General features: G+C 41.8%; 1 protein-coding gene across 3 annotated transcripts in view; it reads right to left on the bottom strand.

Annotated features, from left to right (window-relative positions):
* LDA (limit dextrinase) overlaps positions 1-25,271 on the bottom strand; it is a 98,466-nt gene that overhangs the window by 48,516 nt on the left and 24,679 nt on the right. For all 3 annotated transcript variants that reach the window (XR_016077970.1, XR_016077971.1, XM_010268956.3), the window contains exons 9-13: positions 23,033-23,150; positions 15,197-15,287; positions 15,005-15,098; positions 14,787-14,882; positions 14,481-14,621 (exon numbers count right to left, since the gene is read on the bottom strand). Coding sequence is in view for 1 of the 3 variants with exons in the window: in XM_010268956.3 (XP_010267258.1) it covers positions 14,481-14,621; positions 14,787-14,882; positions 15,005-15,098; positions 15,197-15,287; positions 23,033-23,150 (540 nt within the window). In the remaining 2 variants the exon portion in view is untranslated. The remainder of the gene's footprint in view (positions 1-14,480; positions 14,622-14,786; positions 14,883-15,004; positions 15,099-15,196; positions 15,288-23,032; positions 23,151-25,271) is intronic.

Raw genomic sequence — 25,271 nt, 5'->3', positions numbered from 1 at the left:
GCATTATTGGGGAAATGGTTATGGAGGTCGCCGTTGGAACAGGATAGACTACGGCATAGGGTGCTTGGCAGCATATGTGGTTGGCAGATAATGGTTGGGATGCAGGAGTTGACCCTAGGGCTTCTCGATGTTCTCCCTGGAAAGCTATTCATGGTATATTGCCTTTCATCCTTCCTTACTTTAAACTTGATGCCTATGCAGGAAACAAAGTGTTGTTTTGGGAAGATGTTTGAGCTGGAGAGATTCCCCTTAGTGATAGGTTTCCAGGGACTTGGGATTGAGGGGAAGACTAAGGGAGTCGGAAATGGCAATGGTGAATGAACTAGTTACTCTTGTTTCAAGGCACCAAGGTTAAGCTAGGCAAAAAAATCTATCTATCTATCTATCTATTTTGTATATATATATCTTAGGGTAGATCCCTAGGTTTCATAGTAATAAGTAGTGTGATCTTTAACTAATAATCGCCATAATTCTCATGAAATAAGTATAAACCCCATATCAATATATAGAAAGTGAACATATTTATGAGTAGAAAAATAAGGAAATAAACATACAAAAAATAAGGGTTGAGCCCTTGTTTTGATCTTAGGAAGAAGAAGAAGAAGAAGAAGAAGTCCTATTGATCAGAATCAGCGGCAACTTAATGATTGGGAGATTTTTTATCTGGTAAGCCTTCTCCAATTCATTCAGGCACATTTACCTGATACGAATCGGCAGGAGGGAAGATTGTGGAGATGGTCCAAAGATGGAAACTTCTCTGTCAAATCCTTCTCTGAGGAATTGGTTCACTCACCCCCCTTAGATTTTCCTTGGAAGGAGATTTGGGTCTCTCATATGATCATATCCCTTCTAAGATAAATTTCATGTGGACAGCTGTAAATGGAAAGTGCCTATCAAAGGTAGGTATGCCTTTGAACTCTTTGGCTTGCGTGATGTGCAGTCAAGAAACAGAATCCACCGACCATCTTCTCTTGCACTGTCAAGTAGCAAGTTTCCTTTTTAATCATGTTTGTGGGCTGCTAAATGTAAGGTGGAGCCAACCAAGGTGCTTATTTGATCTCCTGAAGTCCTGGAAACTGCTGAGTTTAAATCAAAAAGGGAAGATTTTGTGGAGCACAATCCCCCATGCCATTTGTTGGGGACTGCGGAAGGAGAGAAAGAGAAGAATTTTTGACAAAGAAAGCTGGGCTCTGGACAAGGTGCATCAGATTGTGGCTTCAATCCATTCCTGGCTTTCAGCCGCAGATCTCTTTAGAATAATTTCTCACGATCAGTATTTTGAAAACAGCATCCTTTTGGCTAATCAGATAAGCAGATAAGTTTTTTTAATCTTGCTTCTGATGTTCTTTGTTAAAACTTTTTGGGATCTTTTTGTGAATTCCGATGTATAGTTCCTGGTTGTACATGGTTGATCTGTCAACACTTGTTATTTGTGTTTACAGCTTACTTTTAATACAAATCTTTACTTTACCTTCTCTCAAAAAAAAAAAGTCATATTGATTGTTCTTGTGTGTCAATTGGATAAAATCTTCCAGTTTTCACTTATCAAGTCAGGTTTAAAAGTCCTAAAGGGTTCAAGACCATGTCACTAACTTGTGTCTCGATTAAACCCAAACAAATAAGAAAATAACAAAAGGAAACTAGTATAACAATAACAATATTAATACTATAAACCCACAATATGAACAATTTAGTCTAATAATATCTATTGTACTACTATTAATAACATTACATAAAAATATAAAATATTGTGTGGTGTCTTACATATAAATATGTATGTGTTTGGGCAAGGCGACCCTCCAAGAATGCCATATTTATACCCTCTGCTTGGATTCTGGTGAGACGATCACACACCTATTAATATCTTGTCCTTTTGTGCACTTTATATGGTCCTAGTTCTCTTCTCTCTTCGGTTGCAGGTGGACACCTGCCCCGAATGTGGGAAGCCTTTTGACCCAAGATTTTTCAAGCAACCGAAGGTGTGGTAGAACCATGTGGAGAGCCACAAGAACAACTATACTCTAGTCAGTCTGGGAAGAAAGAAATAACAAGATCTTTAAAGGAGTGGAGAAATCCAAGGAGGAAACTGTAGAAAGAATAACCATTATGACTATTCATTGGTTGAAAACTCTAGATTTGTTTAAAGATTTCTCAACCGAGGACATATTTAGGAATTGGGGAGTGCTGGCAGCTACAACATCCACAAAACCTATTGTGCAGGAATTATGGTCCCCACCAACACAACAAAGAATAAAGTTGAACTTCGACGGGAGCTCTAGAGGTAACCCAGGTCCTTCAAGTATAGGGGGAGCATTCAAAGATGGAGATGGGAGAATTGTTGCTATCTTTTCTGAGCCAATAGGGGTGGGAGACTCATTGAGAGCGGAAGTGATGGCTCTGCTTCAAGGTGTAAGATATGCCAAACAATTGGGGTTACACCAAGTGTTGATAGAAGGAGACTCTAAATTGTTAATGTTGGCTGCAATTAGGCAAGTTAGGAGCATGGATGTATCGACAGCCCATACGGGAAATTCTCAATATAACAAGGGAGATGGGTGCACGCTTCAAGTGGAGAAGAAGATCAGCTAATGGTCTGGCGAATACCTTAACCAAACAAGGGACTGTGAGGAAAAGTTTGTTTTGGGCAGTTTTGTAATTCAGATTACTTGGGCTCAACACCTTTATTAGGGGTTGACAATTGTATCTTAATTATGTAGTAATGAAGTTACCATTTCCAATCAAAAAAAAGATAGACAATTGAAGGGAATTGGAATTTAGATGGAAATATTAATTATTTTTGTCTTGAAATGGAAAAAAATATTTTAAAAAAAAGTAACAAGGATGTCTTAGGAGAATATAAAGGCAAGTGGCAAGGTACTAAAGTGTTGAAGATTAATCAGTTTTATGATGTTTTTCTGAGTAGATGTTTTATGTTAGTTGTTAGATAGGAGGTGGGGACCACAGTAGTTATGTGAGTCCAAATTTTATTATGTTTTTGAGTGTTATATATGCTGTTTTATGTTTTGCAACCCTATAAGGGCATAGTTGTCTTTGTATTGCTCTATTATTTTTAGTCTAAATAATAAGTGAAAGGGGGCAGCCAGATTATTGCTCTCTTTTCTTTTCAACTTCTCTTCTCTTCTTCTCCTTCTCTCTTCAAGAAACTACTTTTCTTTAGTAGAAGATCAAGACTGCAATCAGCCTTGAACCCTAATAGATTTTAGGTTAAGAAAAGTGAGAGGAAGGAGAAAAGAGAGAAGAGGAACAGGAGAACACAAAGGTTTGAAAGAAGGGACAGATTCTAACACATCTGCCGCCGCCACTCTCTTAGTATTTATAGGTTATGTTCAGTACATAGAGAAAAGGACAAATCTGCCCTTAGTACTTACATGACAAATAAAGTAAATAAAAACTGAAATAACAAACTAACCCCAACTGACACTACCATGACTGAAACAAATAATTACACATACTGTCCTACGAACACAGTGGGGACCACTGCTGTGGGGCCCACATCAGTGTTCTCTACACTCCCCCTCAAGTTGGGAGTAGATATTTATCATTCCCAACTTGGATAGGTCTGCCTCTAACTTCTTCCTTGGTACAGCCTTGGTGAGGATATCCGCGAGCTGCATATTAGATGTGATATACGGGAGACACACTTCTTGTGATGAGACCCTCTCTCGCACAAAATGTCGATCAACTTCAATATGTTTAGTTCAGTCATACTGCACTGGGTTGTGGGCTATATTAATAGCTGCCTGATTATCACAATACAACATCAAGGGCTTCTCATAGTCAATACCCAACTCTTCAAGTAGTGATCTCAGCCATAGGATTTCAGCCACTCCGTTAGCCATTGACCTGTATTCCGCTTCAGCACTAGAGCGGGAAACAACACTCTGTTTCTTACTCCTCCAAGAGACAAGGTTACCTCCCACAAGGGCACAATATTCAGAGGTAGACCTCCTGTCATCAGCACTCCCAGCCCAATCGGCATCTGTATAGACCTCCACCTTCATGTGATTATTGTTCTGAAGCAGTATACCTCTACCTGGGCATCTCTTCAAGTATGCTAATATTCTCTCTGCTGCAAGGAGATGAGAAGTTCTAGGGGAATGCATGTACTGGCTGACAACACTAACTGCTTAACTGATATCTGGCCAAGTGAGGCAGAGATATAGGAGCTTTCCAACCAACCGTTGGAACATAACTTTGTCTTCAAGAGGCTCCCCACCCTCTACACTAATCTTGTGATCCTATTCAATAGGTGTATCAGCAGGCTTAACACCTAACTTTCCAGTTTCCGCCAACAGATCTAGAACTTCTCTAAGAGATAAAGATCCCCTGTTTAGATCTAGCAACCTCAATATCCAAAAAATACCGTAGTGTACCAAGATCTTTCACCTCAAACTCTTGATGAAGGAGCTGTTTGAGGGACTCAATCTCACCACTATCATTTCCTGTCACTACAATATCATCCACATATACAGCAAGCAGGGTCAGAGAGGAGTCCATCCTCTTAATGAACAGTGTATGATCTGACTGGGCCTGTACATAACCGAACTTTCCAAGGGCTAATCTGAAACTACCAAACCAGGCTCTAGGTGACTGCTTCAAACCATACAATGCCTTGTTCAGTCGGCAAACCTTCTTACCTGTCTCTGTATCATAGAATCCAGGAGGCAACTGCATGTAGACCTCTTCCTGTAAGTCTCCATTCATAAAAGCATTTTTAACATCCATCTGGAACAAGGGCCAAGAATGATTTTCTGCAAGGGATAACAGAACTCGGATGATGGTCATCTTGGCTACTGGGGCAAAGGTCTCCAAGTAGTCTATACCATAAGTCTGGGTGAACCCCTTTGCAACCAGCCGGGCTTTGTACCTTTCAATGGAGCCATCAGCATTATGCTTCACAATGAATACCCATCTATATCCAACCGGATTCTTTCCTTTGGGTAGGTCAACCAGTGTCCAAGTATTATTTTTCAACAGGGCATCCATTTCGACTTGCATTGCATCTTTCCACTCTAGAACTGAGAAGGCTTCTTGCACTGTTCTTGGAATAGGGACATTGGCAATGGAAGTGAGATAGGACCGGTAAGAGGGAGATAGGCGATCATAGGATAAAAACTGTGAAATGTAGTGAGCTGTAGATGTGGTGCAATGTCATTTCCCTTTGCGGACGGCAATAGGGAGATCAAGGTCATCCACAGGAGGGGAAGTAGCAACAGTGGAAGGTGTCTCAGTGGGCTCTGGACTGTAATACCTGGATCTGGAGCCGCAGAAGGAACTGGAGCTGGCCTGGACTGCCGATGACTAGGATCAACCTGCCTGCATCGCCTGTGATAGACTCTCAACTCCTGATCCCTCTGACCACCCTCACCACTACAGCCTTCATCACCCAGTGGAATAGGTAAAGGAACAGCCCCACTCCCACTGTGCTCCTCCTGAGGAAAGAGACTCAAAATCACACTCTCACTGCGCTCCCCCTGAGGAAAGAGACTCAAAATCCCACTCTCACTACTCTCCCCCTGAGGAGAAACCCTAGGATAATAGGGTGTCTCTTCAAAGAAGGTGACATCCATGGAGACAAACCTTTTCCCTGAAATAGGACCATAGCAGCAATAACCCTTTTGAGTTTGTGCATAACCGAGGAAATGCATTTGGAGGCCTTAGGTTCAAACTTGGAATGATGGGGCCCGAGAAGCTGAACGAAACAAGTACAACCAAAGGTTTTAAGGGGAACGGTGAACAACTCCTCGTCTGGGTATAGAAGGGAAAAAGGGGTTTTCATATCAAGAACCCGGAAAGGAACCCGATTAATGAGATATACTGTCATGAGGATAGCATCACCCCAAAAGCGAATAGGTACATTGGAGGTAAACATAATGCTTCTAGCCACCTCCAAGATGTGCCTATTCTTCCTTTCGGCAACCCCGTTCTGCTGCGGTGTATCAGGGCAAGTGCTCTGGTGAATAACTCCATGGCTAAGGAGGTAGGAGGTCAATGACTTAGCAAAGTATTCCTTTGCATTATCAGATCTAAGAACTTTGATTTTGGCCCCAAACTGAGTGAGAATCATCTAATGGAAGTTTTGGGTCAGAGCAGGAACCTCATCCCGAGAACGCATAAGATAGACCCAAGAAAACCGGGTATGGTCATCAACAAACAACAGAAAATATCTGTACCCACCCATAGAAGAGATGTGATATGGCTCCCAAACATCAGTATGCACAATATCAAAAGAATAATTACTCCTTTTATTACTCAAAGAATAAGAAGTTCTACAATGTTTGGCAAACTCACAACTCTCACAGTTCAACTTTGACAATTCAACAGACTCAAATAAAGCAGGAAACAGACTCTTCAAGGACCGGAAAGACAAATGACCTAATCGATTATGCCAAAGCATAACCGGACTCACAAACTGAGAAACAAATGACTTCTTATCCACTGGTCTTCCCGACGAGAACTCTCTCCAAGCAGATAGATCCCATTCGCCTCACGGCCAATCTCAATCACCTTCCTCGTCTCCAGGTCCTGAAAAACACATCGGTCAGGGAAAAAGGTTACTGAACAGTTCATATGTTTGGTAATACTACTGACTGAAAGCAGGTTAGTATCAAGCTTAGGAACATGCAAGACAGAAGATAAAGAGATAGTATCCGATAACTTGATGTCACCCTTGCCCGAAATGGGAACAAGAGAGCCATCAGCAATGGATACTCTATCTCTACCGGAGGACAAGTGATAAGTAGTGAACAATGATGGCAAGCTAGTCATATGGTCGGATGCACCTGAATCTATTACCCAACAGTGTTCAGTATTACCTGGAGCTGAAGCATGGTAAGCTGAGGCTCGAGTACCTGAATGTGCAAATGCAGATGTGGCAGGAGCTGATGGTGACTGAGATGGCTGAGCTGAACTCCCAACTTCCTTTTCCAACTGTATGAGGGCAGCCCGAACCGCAGCTAAGGCCTCTAGGGATGTGCCTTTGGTGCCCAATGAGGATGTTGAATCAGTGTTCACAGCCACATGAGCATTACCCTTCTTATTTCTTAGTTTTGTTGGGACCAAATGAGGATGTAGCTTCCAAAAAGTATCTTTTGTGTGCTTGGGTTTCTTGCAATGTTCACATACCAGGTCCCGTTTATCTTCCTTCTTCCTGTCCCTTTCTGGATCACCCCCTGACTTAGGTTTAACAGCTGTCAAGGCTGGGGAAGGGGGTTGAGGTTGCATCATGACTTTCCTCCTGGTCTCTTCACTATGCACCAGGGAGTATGCTTGAGAGAGGGTCACACTATCTCTAGTCAGTATCTGTTGCCACACAATGTCATATTCTGAATTCAGGCTAGCCAGAAACTCAAACACCCTATTTCTCTCGACTTGCTTTCTGTGAGTCTGTGCATCTTTGGGACTCTCCTTAGCTGTCTTTTCCCACAAGTAATTTCGGCTGATATGTGGCTGCATAGAATTACACAGCCATGCCATAACCAAATAGTTCTCTTAAACCCACTTGGTGTACATTGGGTCCTCCTTGGAAGGTTCTTTCACATCTCCCAAGAGGTAACCCAGTTTTCCCCTTCCCCCAATAGCCATCATGGCTGATTGGGCCCATTCCAAGTAATTTGACCCATCAAATCTCACAGTTGTAATCTGAAACCCAGTTTCAGATACACTACCATAACTTTTGTTCCCAAAACTATTTTCTCCCTGATTTTTAAACTCCATCTTTGGTCAAGAATCAGTAGCTACAAACTGCTAGAGTCACTACACCAGAAAACAGCACTTGGACAGTCAATCACAATCAGAAAACAGTATAGAATTAATGCAGGTCTGATCTGAAGCCAATCTGTAATCACGGTATATGCATGACGTAGTTGCAGGTTTGATCTGAAACCAATCGACAATCACAGTATATGCATGAAACCAGTACAAATCTGATCTGAAATCAATCGGCAATCACAGTACCAAGCAGTCCGTAGAAGTTTTTATCCCCTAGGAGAGCTCGAAGCCAAAAATAGGTCTGAAACCAGCTTAGAGAGCAATCTGAGATGCTGGAGCAGAGTTAGGGTTTTAATCGTAGGTCTGAAATACGTGCTCAGCCGCACTTTCCAAGCAGTCCGTACAGTTAGGACCTGTCGTAGGGTCAATGTGAAACCCTAAAACTGATCACCTCTGAGAGAAAACCCTAAAACAATCACTTTCCAAGAAGATAAAGAGGGTTCGGTCCAACAGTCAAACCCTAGATTAGAGAGAAAAACCCCTAAAGCAGTTCGGCCTCTCCTTCTAGATTAGAGAGAAAAATCCTAAAGCAGTTCGGCCTCTCCTTCTAGATAGGTCCAACCTATCTCGACTGATAGCAGTCTCTGGAAACTAAATAAAACTTACTCAAAGAATGTTGTTCGCTGCCTTCCAGGGTTGCCTGAACCCTAGCCTTCGTTGCTTCTTCCTGATTACCAACACTCTGCAAGCCGTGGCAAGTCCTCAACAGCTGCGAAACTCTCCTAATAATCTCCAAGAATTAGCCGACGAATACTGGTTCATAAGCTTCCAGCCCTAGCTGGTTCTCATGTGGCCGGCTGGACTAGACACACATGAGAAGCCCTAGATAGGCTCTGATACCAATTAGAAGATCAAGACTGCAATCAGCCTTGAACCCTAATAGATTTTAGGTTAAGTAGAAGAAAAGTGAGAGGAAGGAGAAAAGAGAGAAGAGGAACAGGAGAACACAAAGGTTTGAAAGAAGGGACAAATTCTAACACATCTGCCGCCGCCACTCTCTTAGTATTTATAGGTTATGTTCAGTACATAGAGAAAAGGACAGATCTGCCCTTAGTACTTACATGACAAATAAAGTAAATAAAAATTGAAATAACAAACTGACCCCAACTGACACTACCATGACTGAAACAAATAATTACACATACTGTCCTACAAACACAATGGGGACCACTGCTGTGGGGCCCACATCAGTGTTCTCTACACTCCCCCTCAAGTAGTGAGACTAGAAGGGAAGATAAGAAGGACTTGGTGTGTGATTATTGCAAGAAGCCTAAGCATACCAGAGACACTTGTTGGAAGCTTCATCCAAATCTTATGCCTTCCTGGATAAGGAACAAGAAGGGAAATGCAAATGTAGCCACTATAGGAGACTTTTCGGCCCCTCTTTCCCAAACTGATTGGGAATCCATTGCAGGAGCAGCAGTGAGAACAGAATTGGAGAGGTTTGGACAGCTTATGAGTAAGAAAGATTCACCTAGCTCTAGCCTTCCAGATGGATAATAGAATGCAGGAGCCAACTACACCACTTCCTTTGCACATATTGGTAGTTCATATGCAATTGCAAATCTTGCATCCACTTCAGGTAAGGAGGGATCTCCCTGGATTATAGACTCAGGAGTATCTGAGCTCATGACTAATGCCCCTACCCTTTTCAGCTCTTATCAGTTGTGCTCTGGTAGAGACAGAGTCTCTACAGCAGATGGTTCACATATTCCCATTGTTGGGAAGGGGACAGTTAGAGTGACCAATGATATAACTCTATATTTTGTTTTACATGTCCCTACACTTCATACCAACCTACTGTTTATTAGTTCTTTGACAAAAAATTTGAATTGTTCCGTGACCTTTCTTCCTAGTAATTGTGTTTTGTAGGATCTGGAGTCAAAGAAGATGATTGGGAGTGGACGTAAGGTGAATGGAGTCTACCTTCTGGATGAGATTTCGAGACATCAGGGCCATCATGTTAGCAACGGCAATAGTAGTGGGTCAAAGTCAGTGAACCAGATTATGCTTTGGCACAATCGCTTGGGACATCTTTCTTTTAGTTCTTTGAAATGTCTTTTCCCAAAGTTGTTTGAGTCTGTTCAGTTATCTACTTTGAAGTGTGAGAGTTGTCAATTAGGAAAGCATTGTAGACAGTCTTTTAAACCAAGTAATAAAAGAAGTACTTTTGCTTTTAATATTGTTCACACTGATGTATGGGGGCCATATCATATCCCGACCATGGGAGGATTCCGTTAGTTTCTCTTGTTTGTGGATGATTATACACAATATTCTTGGATATATTTGATGAGATCACGTGATGAGGTTCCTAACTTGGTACTACAGTTCCACCAGATGGTTCTTACGAAATTTGGAGTGAGAACTAAGGCTTTTAGATCAGATAATGCCAGAGAGTACTTTGAGAAGGACCTGACCACGTATCTCTTAGAACATGGTGTAATTCATCAGAGTAGTTGTGCATATACACCACAACAAAATGGAGTTGCTGAGAGGAAAAACAGACACATTGTGGAGGTGGCAAGGAGTCTTATGGTGTGTTCTTTAGTTCCTGTGCAGTTCTTACAGCCGTGCATTTGATTAACCGTGTTCATTCACGGACTTTGGGGCTTAAGGTGCCATTTAGTCTTCTTTTTCCAAATCGGGAGATATTTCATATACCTCTGAGGGGTTTTGTTTGTGTTTCCTTTGTTCACATTCTTGGCCCTCATCGCAAGAAATTGGATCCTAAGGCCAAGAAATGTGTTTTCCTTGGGTATGCTCAGAACCAAAAGGGGTATTGCTGTTATGACCCAGTGTCGAGGAGCAGATTTGTCACTGTGGATGTTACCTTCTTCGAATCCACCTTCTTCTCGAGTGGCTCTCCTCAGGGGGAGAGTTTTAGGAGGATAACTCACAATATGTTCCTCTTCCTGTTTATTTGGTGCCTGCATCAGTTCAGCCAGCACCTGCACCTCCAGTTTCATTACCTGAGCCACTACGGGCAGCCTCACAGAAATATCAACGCCAATAGATAATGGTTGACTCCACACCACTCTCTATCAATCCTTCTGAAACTCCAGATTCGGCAGATACAGTTCCAGGTATTCCTCTTGAGCCTGAGCCTGTTATGTTTTCTAATAATAATGTTCCTATCCCTAACACCATTGTTGCAGCTGATCCCACTGACATTGATCTTCCCATTGCACTTCGTAAGGGGAAGAGAAAGTGTACAGCCCATTGCATTTCACACCATCTTTCCTACAGTGCCTTATCACCCTCCTACCGTGCTTTTCTTTCTTCCCTGAATTATGTGCCTATACCCAAGAATGTTACTGATGCTCTCTCCAAACCTGAGTGGAAAACAACCATGCAAGATGAGATTGATACTTTGGTCAAAAACCAAACTTGGGAAATAATTGATCTCCCCCCAGACAAGGAGACAGTCGGATGTAGATGGGTATTCACAGTGAAGTATAAGGTCGATGGCAAGATAGAGAGGTACAAGGCAAGGTTGGTAGCAAAAGGGTATACTCAGACCTATGGTGTTGATTATCTGGAAACCTTTGCACCAGTAGCTAAGATGAGTTCAGTTTGTATCCTTTTATCTCTAGCAGCCACCTATTCTGGCCCTTGTTCCAGCTTGATGTCAAAAACGCCTTCCTTAATGGTGATTTACAAGAGGAGGTATATATGGACATTCCAATAGGCTTTTATGAAAATGTTGGTAAAGGAAAGGTGTGCAAACTCAGAAAATCTTTGTATGGACTGAAACAATCACCTAGGGCTTGGTTTGACAGGTTTAGAGGGGAACTCGTTCGTTTTGGATACACACAGGCACAGTCTGATCACACCCTCTTTGTGAATAGGAGAGATGATCTGGTGTCAATTCTGATTGTGTATCTGGATGATATAGTGGTGACAGGAAATGATCTAGAGGAGATTGATGATCTCAAAAAATCATTGCAGCAAGAATTTGAGATCAAAGATCTTGGTGAGCTCAAATACTCCTTGGGGATTGAAGTTGAAAGATCCAAGCATGGGATCTTCATTTCACAGAGAAAGTATGTACTTGACCTATTGCGGGAGACTGGGAAGCTCGGGACCAAACCAGCAAACGCTCCTATTAATCCAAATCACAGAATTAATGGTGTGGATGGTGAGTTGGTAAAGGATGTGGGGAGATATCAAAGAATGGTGGGCCGACTATTGTATTTGTGTATGACACGACCAGATATTTCTTATGCTGTCAATGTTGTGAGTCAGTACATGCATGCACCTCGGGTTCAGCACTAGGAAGCTATTGAGAGAAATACTTGCATATCTGAAAAAGCACCCTGGCAAAGGCATTCTTTTCTCAAATCATGAGAATCTGAAGCTAGAATCCTATACAGATGCAAACTAGGCAGGATGCTTAGATGACAGAAGGTTTACATCAGGAGTGTGTACCTTTGTAGGTGGAAACTTGACCTCCTGGAAGAATAAGAAGCAAGCGGTTGTGGCAAGGTCAAGTGCAGAGGCTGAGTATAGATCCATGGCTCATGGTGTCTCAGAACTTCTTTGGGTTAGATCTCTTTTGAATGAGATTGGGGTGAAAGCAAAGGAACCTATGATGTTATACTGTGACAATCAGGCTGCAATCAATATTGCCCACAATCCAATTCAGCATGATAGGATAAAACACATTGAAGTTGATAGACACTTTATAAGAGAAAGGGTAACAACTGGAGAAGTTTGTTTGCCTTATGTCTCTTCAAAGTTGCAGCTGGCTGATGTTCTCACTAAAGGGGGTGGCAAAGAACAAGCTTGAACATGATCTACACAAGTATGGAATGTGTGACATTAATTCCCAACTTGAGGGGGAGTGTTGAAGATTAATCAATTTTATGATGTTTTTCTAAGTAGATGTTTTATAATAGTTGTTAGATAGGAGGTGGGGGACCACAGTAGTTATGTGAGTCCAAATTTTATTATGTTTTTGAGTGTTATATATGTTGTTTTATGTTTTGCCACCCTATAAGGGCATAGTTGTCTTTGCACTGCTCTATTGATTTTAGTATAAATAATAAGTGAAGGAGGCGGCCAGATTATTGCTCTTCTTTTCAACTTCTCTTCTTCTCTTCTTCTCCTTCTCTCTTCCTTCTCTCTTCAAGAAACTACTTTTCTTTCATATTTTTTAATTCAGCAGATTTCTACTTAAAGAAACCTAGTAATGGAATGAAGAGGTTCAAAATATAAATAGGTTAAAGCGAGCATGCTACAAAGAATGGCAAAAAGCTAGAAATGTAGAAAATTGAGAAAAATATAAAACCATAAGAAAGGAAGTTAAAAAGAAAGTAAATTTAGTTAAATGTAAGGCTTATGATGAGCTTTACCATAAATTAGGCACTAAAGAGGGAGAAAAAGGAATGTATAAACTAGAAAAGCTGAGAGAAAGGAAAGGCAAAGATTTAAACCATGTTAGGTGTATTAAAGATGAAAATCAAACGGCCTTGGTAAAAGATGAGGAAATCAAACAAAGATGGAAAACTATTTTGAAAAAAAATATTAAATGAACAGCAGGAAGAGGATTCTAATGGCGGAGAATCTAGCAATACTAGTAGTGTTAAATCATTCTATAATGCTTTGGCAAGGAACCAAGTGGGGAAATCTAATGCCATCAGGATTTAGGGAAATATGGTTCCCCTAGAGTGGAAGCTTTTGCGTGGTTACTGACCTTAGACAGCATTCTTACACAAGATCATTTTAAAGGAAGAGGAATTCAACTGGCAGGGAGAAGTTACCTTTGCCTAGCAAAAGGGTAGAGTGTGATGCATTTGTTTATTGATTGTTGTTTTTCCAAGTATGCTTGGGGGCATTACTTCAGCCTTTTTCAGCTTTTGTGGAAGTAAAAAGGTGAAGATAGTTTGAAGCCACATCCCCTTTCGCTGCTATCTATTGGGATATTTGGAAGGAACGAAGCAAAAGAATATTTGATGACCAATCAAAGCACTGAGACCAAATTGTTTTCTTATGTGGATAGAGGTTCAGGGATTGGCCATTGTTCCTTCCAGAATATGAGGGAATCACAAATGAAGACTTTAATTGTAATTTTTCCTCTGTTTTAGATCTTGATCTTGGGAGATAAGTCTCGTACTATGTCTTTTCTTTTTGTTTTGGGGTGATGCCTCATCACCAACTTTAAGTGCATTTTTTATTAATAAAATTTTCTTTTTATTTATTACCATAAAAAAACCATTGGCCACAATTAAAAAAACAATCTTTAGGTAGTTTCCCTTTTACAGAAGGTTTTCTTCAAATAGAGTGTAAGTTGGGTTGCATTTATTTGTTTGAGGGCTCCTAGGGTATTTTGTGCTTCTAGTTAATACTCCTTTCGTAAGGGTCAATACTTTGCTGCATAAGTATGTTTCTTTTTCTTTTCCTTTTTTATGGGGAAGCAGAGGGGTGGATGAGGTGTTGTAGTTGGCTTGGATTCATTGGGTTTCAGCTTGGAGCTTCTTTCAGTCTTCTTTTCATTTGCATTTTGTGCACTTTTCTCTTTCTCATAAATATATCTCACTTACTGACTAAAAAAGTAGTAGGATCTTCTAAAGTAGATAAAATAAAATGTAAACAGTAGCAGTTCAATAAAATTTTCAAGTGATTCACCAAAAAAAATGTAAACACTAGAGTTGTTTTAGCAACACCATCACAGAGGTTTCAAGGACCACCTTATAATCAACCGCCCAGCAGAGAAGATCATCAAGAATCAAACGTTCTACCATAAAATGTTCACTAGCAGTATTATTTATGCATGTGCTGTTCTCAATACATCCATCAGAATTCCTTCTTAAATAGTAACCTGGAACAACCTACAAACAAAATCAGAGTCATAAGAATAGAAACTAAACTAATAAAAAAGACACAAATAAGATAGTAAAGCAGTAAAATAGGCACTACAGGTTGCCAACTTGCCACGCTTTGGGGATTAACAGGGAAACTATAGATGGATATGAACATAGAAATCAAATCATGACCTTGTCAAGTACAGAGTAATCATCAAGTGGGCCACTTCCATGCAAATGATTATAGACGACATCCAATATAACACGAAGACCAATTCGGTTAAGTGCCTGAAATTGAGATAATCAATAAAGCTATGAACAAGTAAGCACAAACCAACCAGAACTCAAGTGTATGCAAATAAATGATATATCTATGATTTATATATGGATAATATCAGATGTAGAAGTACCTGTACCATCTTCCGAAACTCAACTGTACGACATGAACCATTTGGATTGCTTGCATAGCTTCCTTTGGGGACTCCCCAAAGAACAGGATTGTATCTTTGTAAAAAAATGATGCAGGTTAATAAGAATGGGCATAAGCACCAAACTACAATTAATCAATTCACTCAATAGAATCCAGATTCATAAAATCTTACCCCCAATTATATCCATCATCGTCTTGAATTTCTGTAACTCGAGCTTGTTGCTGATCCGAATCTGGTGGTAATGTGGCCAGCATATCGGTGTCTGTAGAAGTTGTCATGTTAAATAGAGAGAAAATGCCAACCATGCATGACAATTCCAGATGATCTTAAACCATTGCAGATAAAACCCATAAAAGCAAGCATGAGTTAATATTATTCCCATCACAATTAAAGGAAATCTAGTTAAATATCCAACAATAATATAAAGATAAGATTATATAACTCCTGATTAGGTAGCAGAAATAGGGATGATGAGAAGTATTAGGGTGGAGTTGGACGTTTTTGATGTACAAGAGGTTTAGTTTGATGTACAACAGTTTTAAGGGAAATTTAAGGTGGAGATGAATGAAATAATTCATCTTGGTTTCCTAATGACTTTTCTGTTAGGGATCTTTTATTGTTGTGCTCAAGATTTAGTGAAGTTTAGTTTGTAGAGTCTTCATATGTAGTCTGGATGGTCTTGGAAGTGGTGCAATGTTTGGATGAGGGTTGTTGCTTATTTTCTTTTTGTCAGTGATTTCTTAGCACCTATACCTGCTTCTTGTTATTTTTAGTAAATTCTCACTTTTTAATCAAAATCTAAAGCTAACATATCATCTGCAACAAGGTTCAAGTCTAAATGTATACTTCCAGTGCTACATCTAGAAATTTTTTTGATAAGTAATAATAAGCATTTTATCAAGATTAATCAAGATGAACTATCAATACAGCATAAAGTTTCCCACGAAGAGGCACAAGATGCAACCTGGAAGCACTTGCATCTTCTCATCAGTCATCACCCCCCCCCCAAAGGACCAAGCTACAGTATCCGGCTCCATCAGCCACCCAATACCAGTTTAGAATCACCTTCAATGAGCAATCTCCCATAGTTCAGCACTCTAGCAATCTGTACTCCCTGTAGAACTACTTGGACTTCTGCACTAACTGCATCACCCACTCCAATTGGACCAGAGAATAAGGCAACAATCTGAGTATCTGACCCTCTGCATTTCTGAAATCTCCTCCAAGACTAAAAGACCCAGGATTACTGAGGCTGCTACCATCAAGGGTTAGCTTGATTTAGCCTTTTTCAGGGGGCTTCCAAGCTACAATAGGTTTGTTCTTAACCAAAGAAGATTTTGCAACCAATTCCCAGATTCTCCAAATGTCAACAAAAGAGAATTGTGAGAAAAGATGCAATGCTTTAGCCCAATTGATAGCCCTGTTCAATATGCAATCCCAAACAGTAGCCTCATCCCTCTCTTTATATCCTAGACTTCCCCATTGACTACATAACTATTAAGGTTATACCATTGGTTTTTTTTTATCAACAAGGAAAGTTAACTTTATTAATAAGACGAGAAAAAAAAAACAGGATTACAATATATCACAATCAAGCCCAAAAAACAGGCTACAATAAGGCCCAAAACAATTGCTGCCTATAGACCCTCTACTTGGCTAATGTGTCATCCATCCCATTTGCAAACCTTCTGATTCAAGAAAAAGTGACATTGAGTTCCCTAGTCAGGCTTTTACTTCCCTCAGGGTATGTCTATAAATCCAAGGAACATTATTCCTTGTGGTAGTCCAAGAGATAACCAGTTTAGAGTCCCCTTCGACCTCTAAGTTTTGTAGATTTGCTTGCTTAGCAAGTTTTAGACCTTGTAGCAACACTAACAGCTCAGCCTTTAGCAAATCTCCTACCCCTAAAGGGCTTGAATACATTGCCAACACTTTACTTGAGGAATCTCTAAACACACCACCAGTACCTACTAGTCCTGAGATTCATAAAGAGAACGCATCAAAGTTCAGCTTGATTTTATTGCTAGCTAGGGGGTTCCATTCCATCACATTTTTTTCTTTTACATTAGAAGAGTGTGCCACTTCATTCCATGCTCTTATCATGTCAGACGCTGAACAACTTTGGAATAGCTCTAATGTTTTTATCCATTCTGCAACTTTTATCTTTATAGTTTCCATAATTTCTTCCTTTGGCTTGTGCTTCTTATTGAAGACCCATGTGTTTCTTTCCTCCCAAACAGTCCACACCACCGCAACCCTAATTGTTTTCCACATCACTCTTCCTCTTTTCGTTGGCTGCCTTAGGAAATTTGGGCTGAAGAGACTCACTACATTCTGAGGAGTGATCCACCTGCACCCAGAGAGAGAGCAAAAAGACTCCAAACAAATAGCACAACAGGACAATAAAGCAGTAAATGGGGTAGGGATTCACATTCACCATTTTCAAAACAAATGTTAGTGTCGAGTATATAGGGGCAGATTAGTCATTTTGTTTATGTTTAGTATGAGGTGTAATGTTAAGTGATGCGTCCCATACTTAAGTAGGGGCACAAGAGTCAATTTGTTTTTTGATATAGAAAACTATAAATATGACCTGGCCGACCAGAGAGAGTAGATTTTTCTCTCTAGTTCGAACCAGCCTTTCTTTCTTCTCTTCACTCTTCTCCTCTCTTCCTCTCTCTCTTCTTTATCTTTTCTTCTCTATTATTCTGAAATTAACAGATATACAGATCTGAACGTTATCATGGTATCAGAGCGAGGTTAGATCAGTTCAGATCTGTATAGTCTCCTGTGCACCCTAGTTGAGTATTTTGTAGATGTCTCTTAGGTTTCTTGGAGTTTGACAAAAAGGCTGAAAAGGAGTGGTCGTTTTTTTCTTCTGGAGGTTTTAATGCCTCCAATTGATTGTGGTGTGGTGGCTTCAGGTGGCTGGTAGGAAACCCTCCGATGGACCGAAAAGGGTTGCTACAGTAGTTCCGTGGTCTATGTTCAGATGTGTGGTTCAGATAGGTGGTCAAAGATCTAGTACCAGATGTGTGGAGTGTTGGTGTGATGTCTTTGTGTGTGATGGTTTTTGTGTGGTGCCAAAAGTGGAGAATAGTGGTGATTACCATTGCTGAAACCTGTGATAGTGAATGTTTCAGCAATGGTCAGACGTAAGAGTGAAACAGTGGTGATCGTTCAGCTATAGGAGTGCAGTGTGGTGATTATTGGTGAGGTAGAGTAACATATTAGTGTGAGGAAGGAAAAAAAAAATTGGCATCTATGGGAGACAGTAGTGAACACAAGTCTATTATGATTCCCCCTGATTACTTGAATGTGCAAATGACCTCCATCAAATTGAATGGAGAGAATTACGTGCCTTGGGCCAAATCTGTTGAAGTGTTTCTCAAAGCTAAGAAGAAAGTAAAGCATGTGAGAGAAGACAAACCCCTAGTTGACTCTCAGGAGTACAATGATTGGGAACAAGAAGATGCACAGATTATGACTTTTATGGAATAGCATGGAACCTAAGATTAGTGTGAACTTCATGTTCTTAGACACAGCCTAGGAGATTTGGGATCATGCAAAGAAATGTTACTCAGGGCAGGACAATACCACTAGAGTATACCAGCTCTACCAAGAGTATTTTAATTTGCAGCAGGATAATCAAAATCTTGAGTACTATGCTAGTCTGAGGAATCTAAGGAATGAGTTGAATGCGTATCATCCCCTTACATCTGATGTCAAAATTCAGCAACAACAGAGAGAGCAGTTTGATGTAACCAGATTTTTTGTGGGATTGAAGTTTGAATACGAACCAGCGGGAGCACAAATACTAGGTGGGTCTACCCTCCCTTCCCTTGTAGAGGTGTTTGCCCGTATCCGGAGGACTTCCATTGGACATCCGGAGAACCCCACCATATCAGATAGGTCTGCTTTTGCACTGACAAGAAGGGGAGGTTGTGGTGGTAGAGGAGTAACTCATTAGGGTCAGCCAGGCTGTGGTGGTAGTGGTGGACACATGTACAGTCATGGTGGAGGTGGACACATGTACAGTCGTGGTGGTGGGCGTGTTGGAAGTCAAGATTCAGGGGAGCTCGTGGTAAAGGACATAGTAATGGTCCGAGAAGGTGTTCACATTGTGGTATGGATGAACATATTGTTAATTTTTGCTATGATCTACATGGCCCACCTTCAACCTAGGCAAATCATGCAGTGCCTAGTGGTGGTATGGGAGAAGAGAGTCAACAGGCCGGTCAGACACCTCCATCTACAGATGCCTCCAGACAAGAGATGATGAGTACTTCACGTAATGAATATGAGCGATTGATCCATGCTACTTCTCAGCCGAGTACAGTTACACTTGCCCACTCAAGTATGGCTTGTCTGGCATCCAAACCCTCCCATTGGATCATTGATTCTAGAGGTTCCGATCATATGATTGGGACTCCAGGTGTGTTCTCTTCTCTTTCTTCATCCTCTACAACCCACACTGTCACCCTTGCTAATGGTTTCTTCTTCTTCTCTTCTGCTTCCAGTCCCTGTTGCAAACCCCATTTCACTTGTTCCAGTTGCAACTAAGCCTTTGCCTCCGATGCCACTCCCCGCTGCACAGCCACCTATCCAGCAAGTGTATACGCATCAACATGCACCGGCACCTCCAACTACTTCATCGTCAACGGATCCGGCAGTGGTTTCCGCAATACCATCACACCCCGTTTCTGACCTTGACCTTCCCATTGCCCTGCGGAAAGGTAAGCGTAGTTGTACTCTTCATCCTATCTCTAATTATGTTTCTGTTTCTCACCTTTCTCCTTCCCATCGATAGTTTGTTTCGTTGTTATCTTTTGTTTCTATTCTTAAGGATGTCCAGGAAGCCCTTATCTCTCCAGGGTGGCGTCAAGCGATGGAAGAACTCTCCGCTCTAGCTCATAATCATATGTGGGATCTCACCACTCTTCCTCCAGGTAAGCATGTTGTCGAATGTAAGTGGGTATACACTATCAAGTATTTACCTGATGGTAGTGTTCAGCGGTTGAAAGCTCGGTTGGTTGCCAAGGGTGATTCACAGTTATATGGCATTGACTACACAGAGACTTTCTCTCCTATTGCCAAGATTAGTTCAGTTCGTGTTTTGATCTCTCTAGCTGCTATGTATGATTGGCCTTTGTTTCGGCTTGATATTAAGAATGCTTTTTTGCTTGGTTATCTTCTTGAGGTGTACATGGAGCAACCACCCGGGTTTGTTGCTCAAGGGGAGAATGGTAAAGTGTGTAAGCTCAAGAAAGCTATTTATGGACTTAAACAGTCCCCTCGTGCATGGTTTGGAAGATTCAGTGAAATAGTGAAGAAATTTGGCATGAAACAGTGTCAAGTCGATCATTTAGTATTCAGCTATGAGTCTGGTGCTAGGAAGATTTTGTTGGTGGTGTACATAGATGATATTGTTATTACCAGCAGTGACAAGTTCGAGATTGATAGGTTGAAAACTTTTTTGCATGACACTTCCAAACAAAGGACCTTGGTAAACTAAGATATTTCTTAGGGATAGAGGTAGCGAGGTCCAAGTATGGTATCAACTTGTGCCGGAGGAAATATGTCCTTGACCTACTAGAGGAGACAAGGTTGTTGGGTGCCAAACAAAATGAAACACCCATGAAATTGAATGTCAAGTTGAATAGTGATACAAGTGAGGAGTTTGAAGATCTAGGAAGGTACAAAAGGTTGGTGGGTAAGCTAAACAACCTAACATTATTCGGACAAATATTTCATTTGTGGTTAGTGTGGTGAGTCAATTTATGCAGAACCCCTGGGTTCCACATTGGGATGCAGTTCTAAGGATTGTAAAGTATTTGAAGGAGCTCCTGGTCGTGGCTTGCTATACAAGAGTGGAGGAAAACTTGAAACAGAAGGATACACTGATGCTGATTGGGCTGGTTCTGTATCTGACAGAAGGTCCACTACAAGTTATTGTACCTTTCTTGGGGGTAACTTGGTGACATGGAAGAGTAAGAAACAGATAGTGGTGGTAAGAAGCAGTGCAGAAGCTAAATACAGAGCTATGGCACATACAACTTGTGAATTAGTGTGGTTGAGAAACCTTCTACAGGATATGGGGTACTCAATTGACACTCCAATGAAGCTTTATTGTGACAACCAAGCTGCAGTCCACATCTCCTCTAATCCAATTTTTTCATGAGAGAACAAAACACATAGAAGTTGATTGTCACTTTGCGAGAGAGAAGGTTCTTAGTGGAGTAATAAGTACAACATATGTTAACACAGGAAGCCAATGGGCAGATCTGTTCACCAAAGGGTTGAGTCAGGCGAGAGTGGACTACATATGCAACAAGTTGGGATTATATGATATATACTCACCAGCTTGAGGGGGAGTGTTAGTGCAAAGTATATAGGGGCAGATTAGTCTTTTTGTTTATGTTTAGTATGAGGTGTAATGTTAAGTGATGTGTCCCATACTTAAGTAGGGGAACAAGAGTCAATTTGTTTTTTGATATAGAAAACTATAAATATGACCTGGCCGACTAGAGAGTAGATTTTTCTCTCTAGTTCGAACCAGCCTTTCTTTCTTCTCTCCTTCTCTTCACTCTCTCCTCTCTTCCTCTTTCTTCTTTATCTTTTCTTCTCTATTATTCTGAAATTAACAGATATACAGATCTGAACTTTATCAACAAAGAAAACACACATTAGGGGAGAGGCATTTGTTTGGCCTCCTTTTCTGAAGCATGTCACAAGTGTTCACCTTATCAAGGAAAACCTCCCAACACAGTGCTTGAACTTTGGGTGGAATGACTTACTCCATATCTCTTTTACCGAGAAGCTTTCCCCCCCCCCCCCCCGTAGGAGGTTGCACAAGAGTGTTGAAGAAAGAAGCACAAGTGACTATACCATCAAAAGTGGTAGACCAAACTCCGGTATCCTCCACATATTGAACCAAAAAAGTTGATTGAAGTTTGTCTACCAGTTGAATAAGGGCCTCACACTCATTATACCTCAACCCCCTCTTAAACCCAAAATCCTAGCTTAAACCTAATGAAGAAAAGGTAACAAAATATGGCATAGGATCATACATTGGTTGACATCGATCGAGCTATTTAAAGACTACTCGATTGAGGACATCTCTAGAGGATGATCTATAGTGGAAAATTCTACAAGTACAAAGAATGTGATCTAGGAACAATGGATCCCTTTAGTGCAATAGAGGGTTTAGTTGAATTTTGATCAAAGCTCCTTAGGTAACCCGGGTCCCTCTAGAATTGGGGGAGTGTTCAGAGATGGGGAGGATAGACTGATAACTGATTGCACTATATTCTGGACCAGTAGGCGTGGGTGATTCACTAAGAGCTGAGATTTTGGCACTACTCCAAGGCTTGAGACTGGCTAAGCAATGGGGACTTCACAATCTTGAGATTGAAGGAGACTCTAGAATACTAGTAGGCTGGCTGCAAATAAAGAGTTTGGGAGTTTGGACATTCAAACAACAAATGAGGGAAATTTCTTGCTTAGCAAGGGAAGCTGAGGCAACCTTCAAATGGACCAGGAGGTCAGTTAATGGTTTAGCTGACACCTTGGCAAAGCAAGGAACCCTTAGAAACAATTTATTTTGGGCTATGTTGTAATCTTTGAGAAAACTAGGGGTCAACACTTGTTGAGGGTGGTTGACAGTTGTACGCCTTAAACTTTTGTATTAATGAAAGTTACCATTTCCAGTATATATATATATATATATATATTTCCTCATTACTTGAGTGGAAGCTTTTTCTGAAATCTTCTATGCCATGTCAGCCAAGGTGGCCAGCTATCAGGCACTAGTTTATTCTTACACTGCTCCTATAATTTGTTCTGAATTACTGCTTGGTAACCGGGGTTAGTCATTGGACCCAGCTGACTCAGTTTCAATCAGGATGAATTAAACCAGGTCTGTGTTGGTTCACATGCCTATGCCCTTACACCTGAAGAAGTATTTAGGAACAAAGGCTGGGTTGAAACTTGAAACAGAACTCCTACCTACGTGCTTCCACTTCTTCTCATCATCAACACCAGCAAATTGGAAGGTTGGCAGCAGATGCACATGTGTGAGACCCGCATAAGCTAACTTCTTTAGATGGAGCACACCAGCAGAATCCTGCAAGCAGAATGTGCATTGCCAAGAAATAAATCTGTCAACAAAATAACTACCTAAAATGAAGGTTTCTAGTTGCAAACTTGCAACTAGAATATGTTTGTGTGTGTGTGTGTATTTCAGATGAGTATTGGCAACTCTTACTTAAGAAATGCACCATACATAATTTGATTACACATAATATACACTACAAGAGGCATAGAATAATTAAGCATAAGCATATAAAAAAGACTTACCACTATTTTAGTCATCTAATTTAAGACAACAATGCATCGGAATATAAATAATACCTATCTAAGTATAAACAAATGATGATGTGTAAAAGAAAATTATTATCTAGTAGAATACATAGATTTTTAGAGTTGCAAATGATGAAGGATGATTTGACCCGACCTATGAAACGGCGACACCTGGACACTGACTCAATGTAAGCGACAACTCAACATTGTGTTCCGGTACGGCTAAGTGATAGGCTCATAAAGCAGCCCGCTACGCGGTGGCAAGGTAAAGGAGAGGCTCGCTACAACGCGAGCTCCAGGTTCCCCGAGCTACCAATAAGGGAATACTCCAAGAATATTTCAGCTCGCGAGCTAGGGAAACCAGCTCGCTCTAGCACCTGGGCAGAAGACTGCCCCAAAGACCAACCTTGATGAGGGTCACCTCGAAGTACCCCAAAGAGCTTGCTACAAAGTAGCTCGCGCCAAGGATAGCTCGCTACGAGGTAACTTGCGACTGAGTGATGCGACGCTCTCAGGAAGCTTCCATCTGACAAGACCATACCGAACAGACTGCGCTACGTCTCTCGACTGGCGGCGCAGTCCTTGTTCTTTCGACAGTCTGTACCCACGTCTCTCGACAGATGGAGGCGTGCCTGCCCCTTTGGGACGTGTCACTCAACCAAGCGGATAGTACACTGTAACGATCACCTGCGCAGACCTGGCAGGTAACGGCTGTGGCAGGAGCCCAGTGGCGGTTATGCCTGATCTCGCAAGAACGCTCCTATAAAAGCCCCCAGGGCAGAGGAGAAACTCTCTCTTGAGACCTCCAACCTCTCAAGTATAGTGATAAGCGCGACCTCCACTCTTAGCTTTCATTTGCCCTCTTTACTTCCATACACAGTACTAACTTAAGCATCGGAGTATTCCCACCGGGCAAACCCCCGGAAATCCTTCCTTTCATCTTCTCAGGTGCCGCTCGTTGCCAGCAAGGAGCCTGTCAGCCGCCAGCTAGGAGTGCCCGGATCGCGCCACATCATTTGGCGTCGTCTATGGGAATCGCTTCAAAAAGCCTTTCCCTCCAAACTCTATCAATTCCTTCTTCTTCCTTGAAACAATCCAACGCAAATGGCTTCTTCTAGCAACGTCGGACGAAGCGCGGAAATGGATAACTCCAGGGAACAGCCCCAGTCTCCTACTATCTGTATCGGACAGTTCACCGTCCCCCTCTCAGCGGACGGAATCCCCAGCTTGAACGTGCCTCTCACAATGGCACCTGTCGTCGCCCCACTCCCTGCTACAGTCGGAACGATGTTCACTAAACCCTCGGTCGTGCCCCCAGCGGCCAGCCCGAACCAGCTGGAGGATCTGATGCAGTGCATGAAGGCCATGTAGGCCCAAATGCAACAGTTCCAACAACTTCAGCTCTATCAACAGCACATGCTGCACCAGGTCTCCCAGCACCAGTATCAGCAGCAGTTCCCTCAGCTGCCCCCACCCCAACTTCAACAGCCTCGACTCCAGCCTCAGCACCTGGCCTCGCAGCAAGCCAAATCTCGCCGCCAGAGCGAGCACTCCAGCCGAGGAGAGGCCCCCCAAAATCTCCCAAAAAATCAGGCCTCCCCCCATGGCAGACGGGAGAGACCGGCTACCCCGATCTCGCCGCGGGCGGACAGGTCGGGAGGACCCCGGCTCGGCAGGTCTACGTCGCCTCGACAGTCTAAGTTCGGAACCCCGATCCTTGAAAACCGGTTCAAGATCCTGGCAACAAACTCCAAGCAGGTCCCCTCTGTCCATAGCCATCACCAACAGACCGGGCTACTCCCGGCCCAAACCATTCTAGACAGCGCGGAGGTGAGCAGCACGAACGCCGAGCCCACCAAGAAGCAGAGACACCGCTGCCGAGCTC

The sequence above is a fragment of the Nelumbo nucifera genome, chromosome 6 (genome assembly GCF_055504915.1).
Source record: "Nelumbo nucifera cultivar China Antique chromosome 6, China Antique-T2T, whole genome shotgun sequence".
Lineage (NCBI taxonomy): Eukaryota > Viridiplantae > Streptophyta > Magnoliopsida > Proteales > Nelumbonaceae > Nelumbo > Nelumbo nucifera.
Note: the sequence above shows the minus strand (reverse complement) of the source record. Positions and strands in the feature narration are given on the sequence as shown.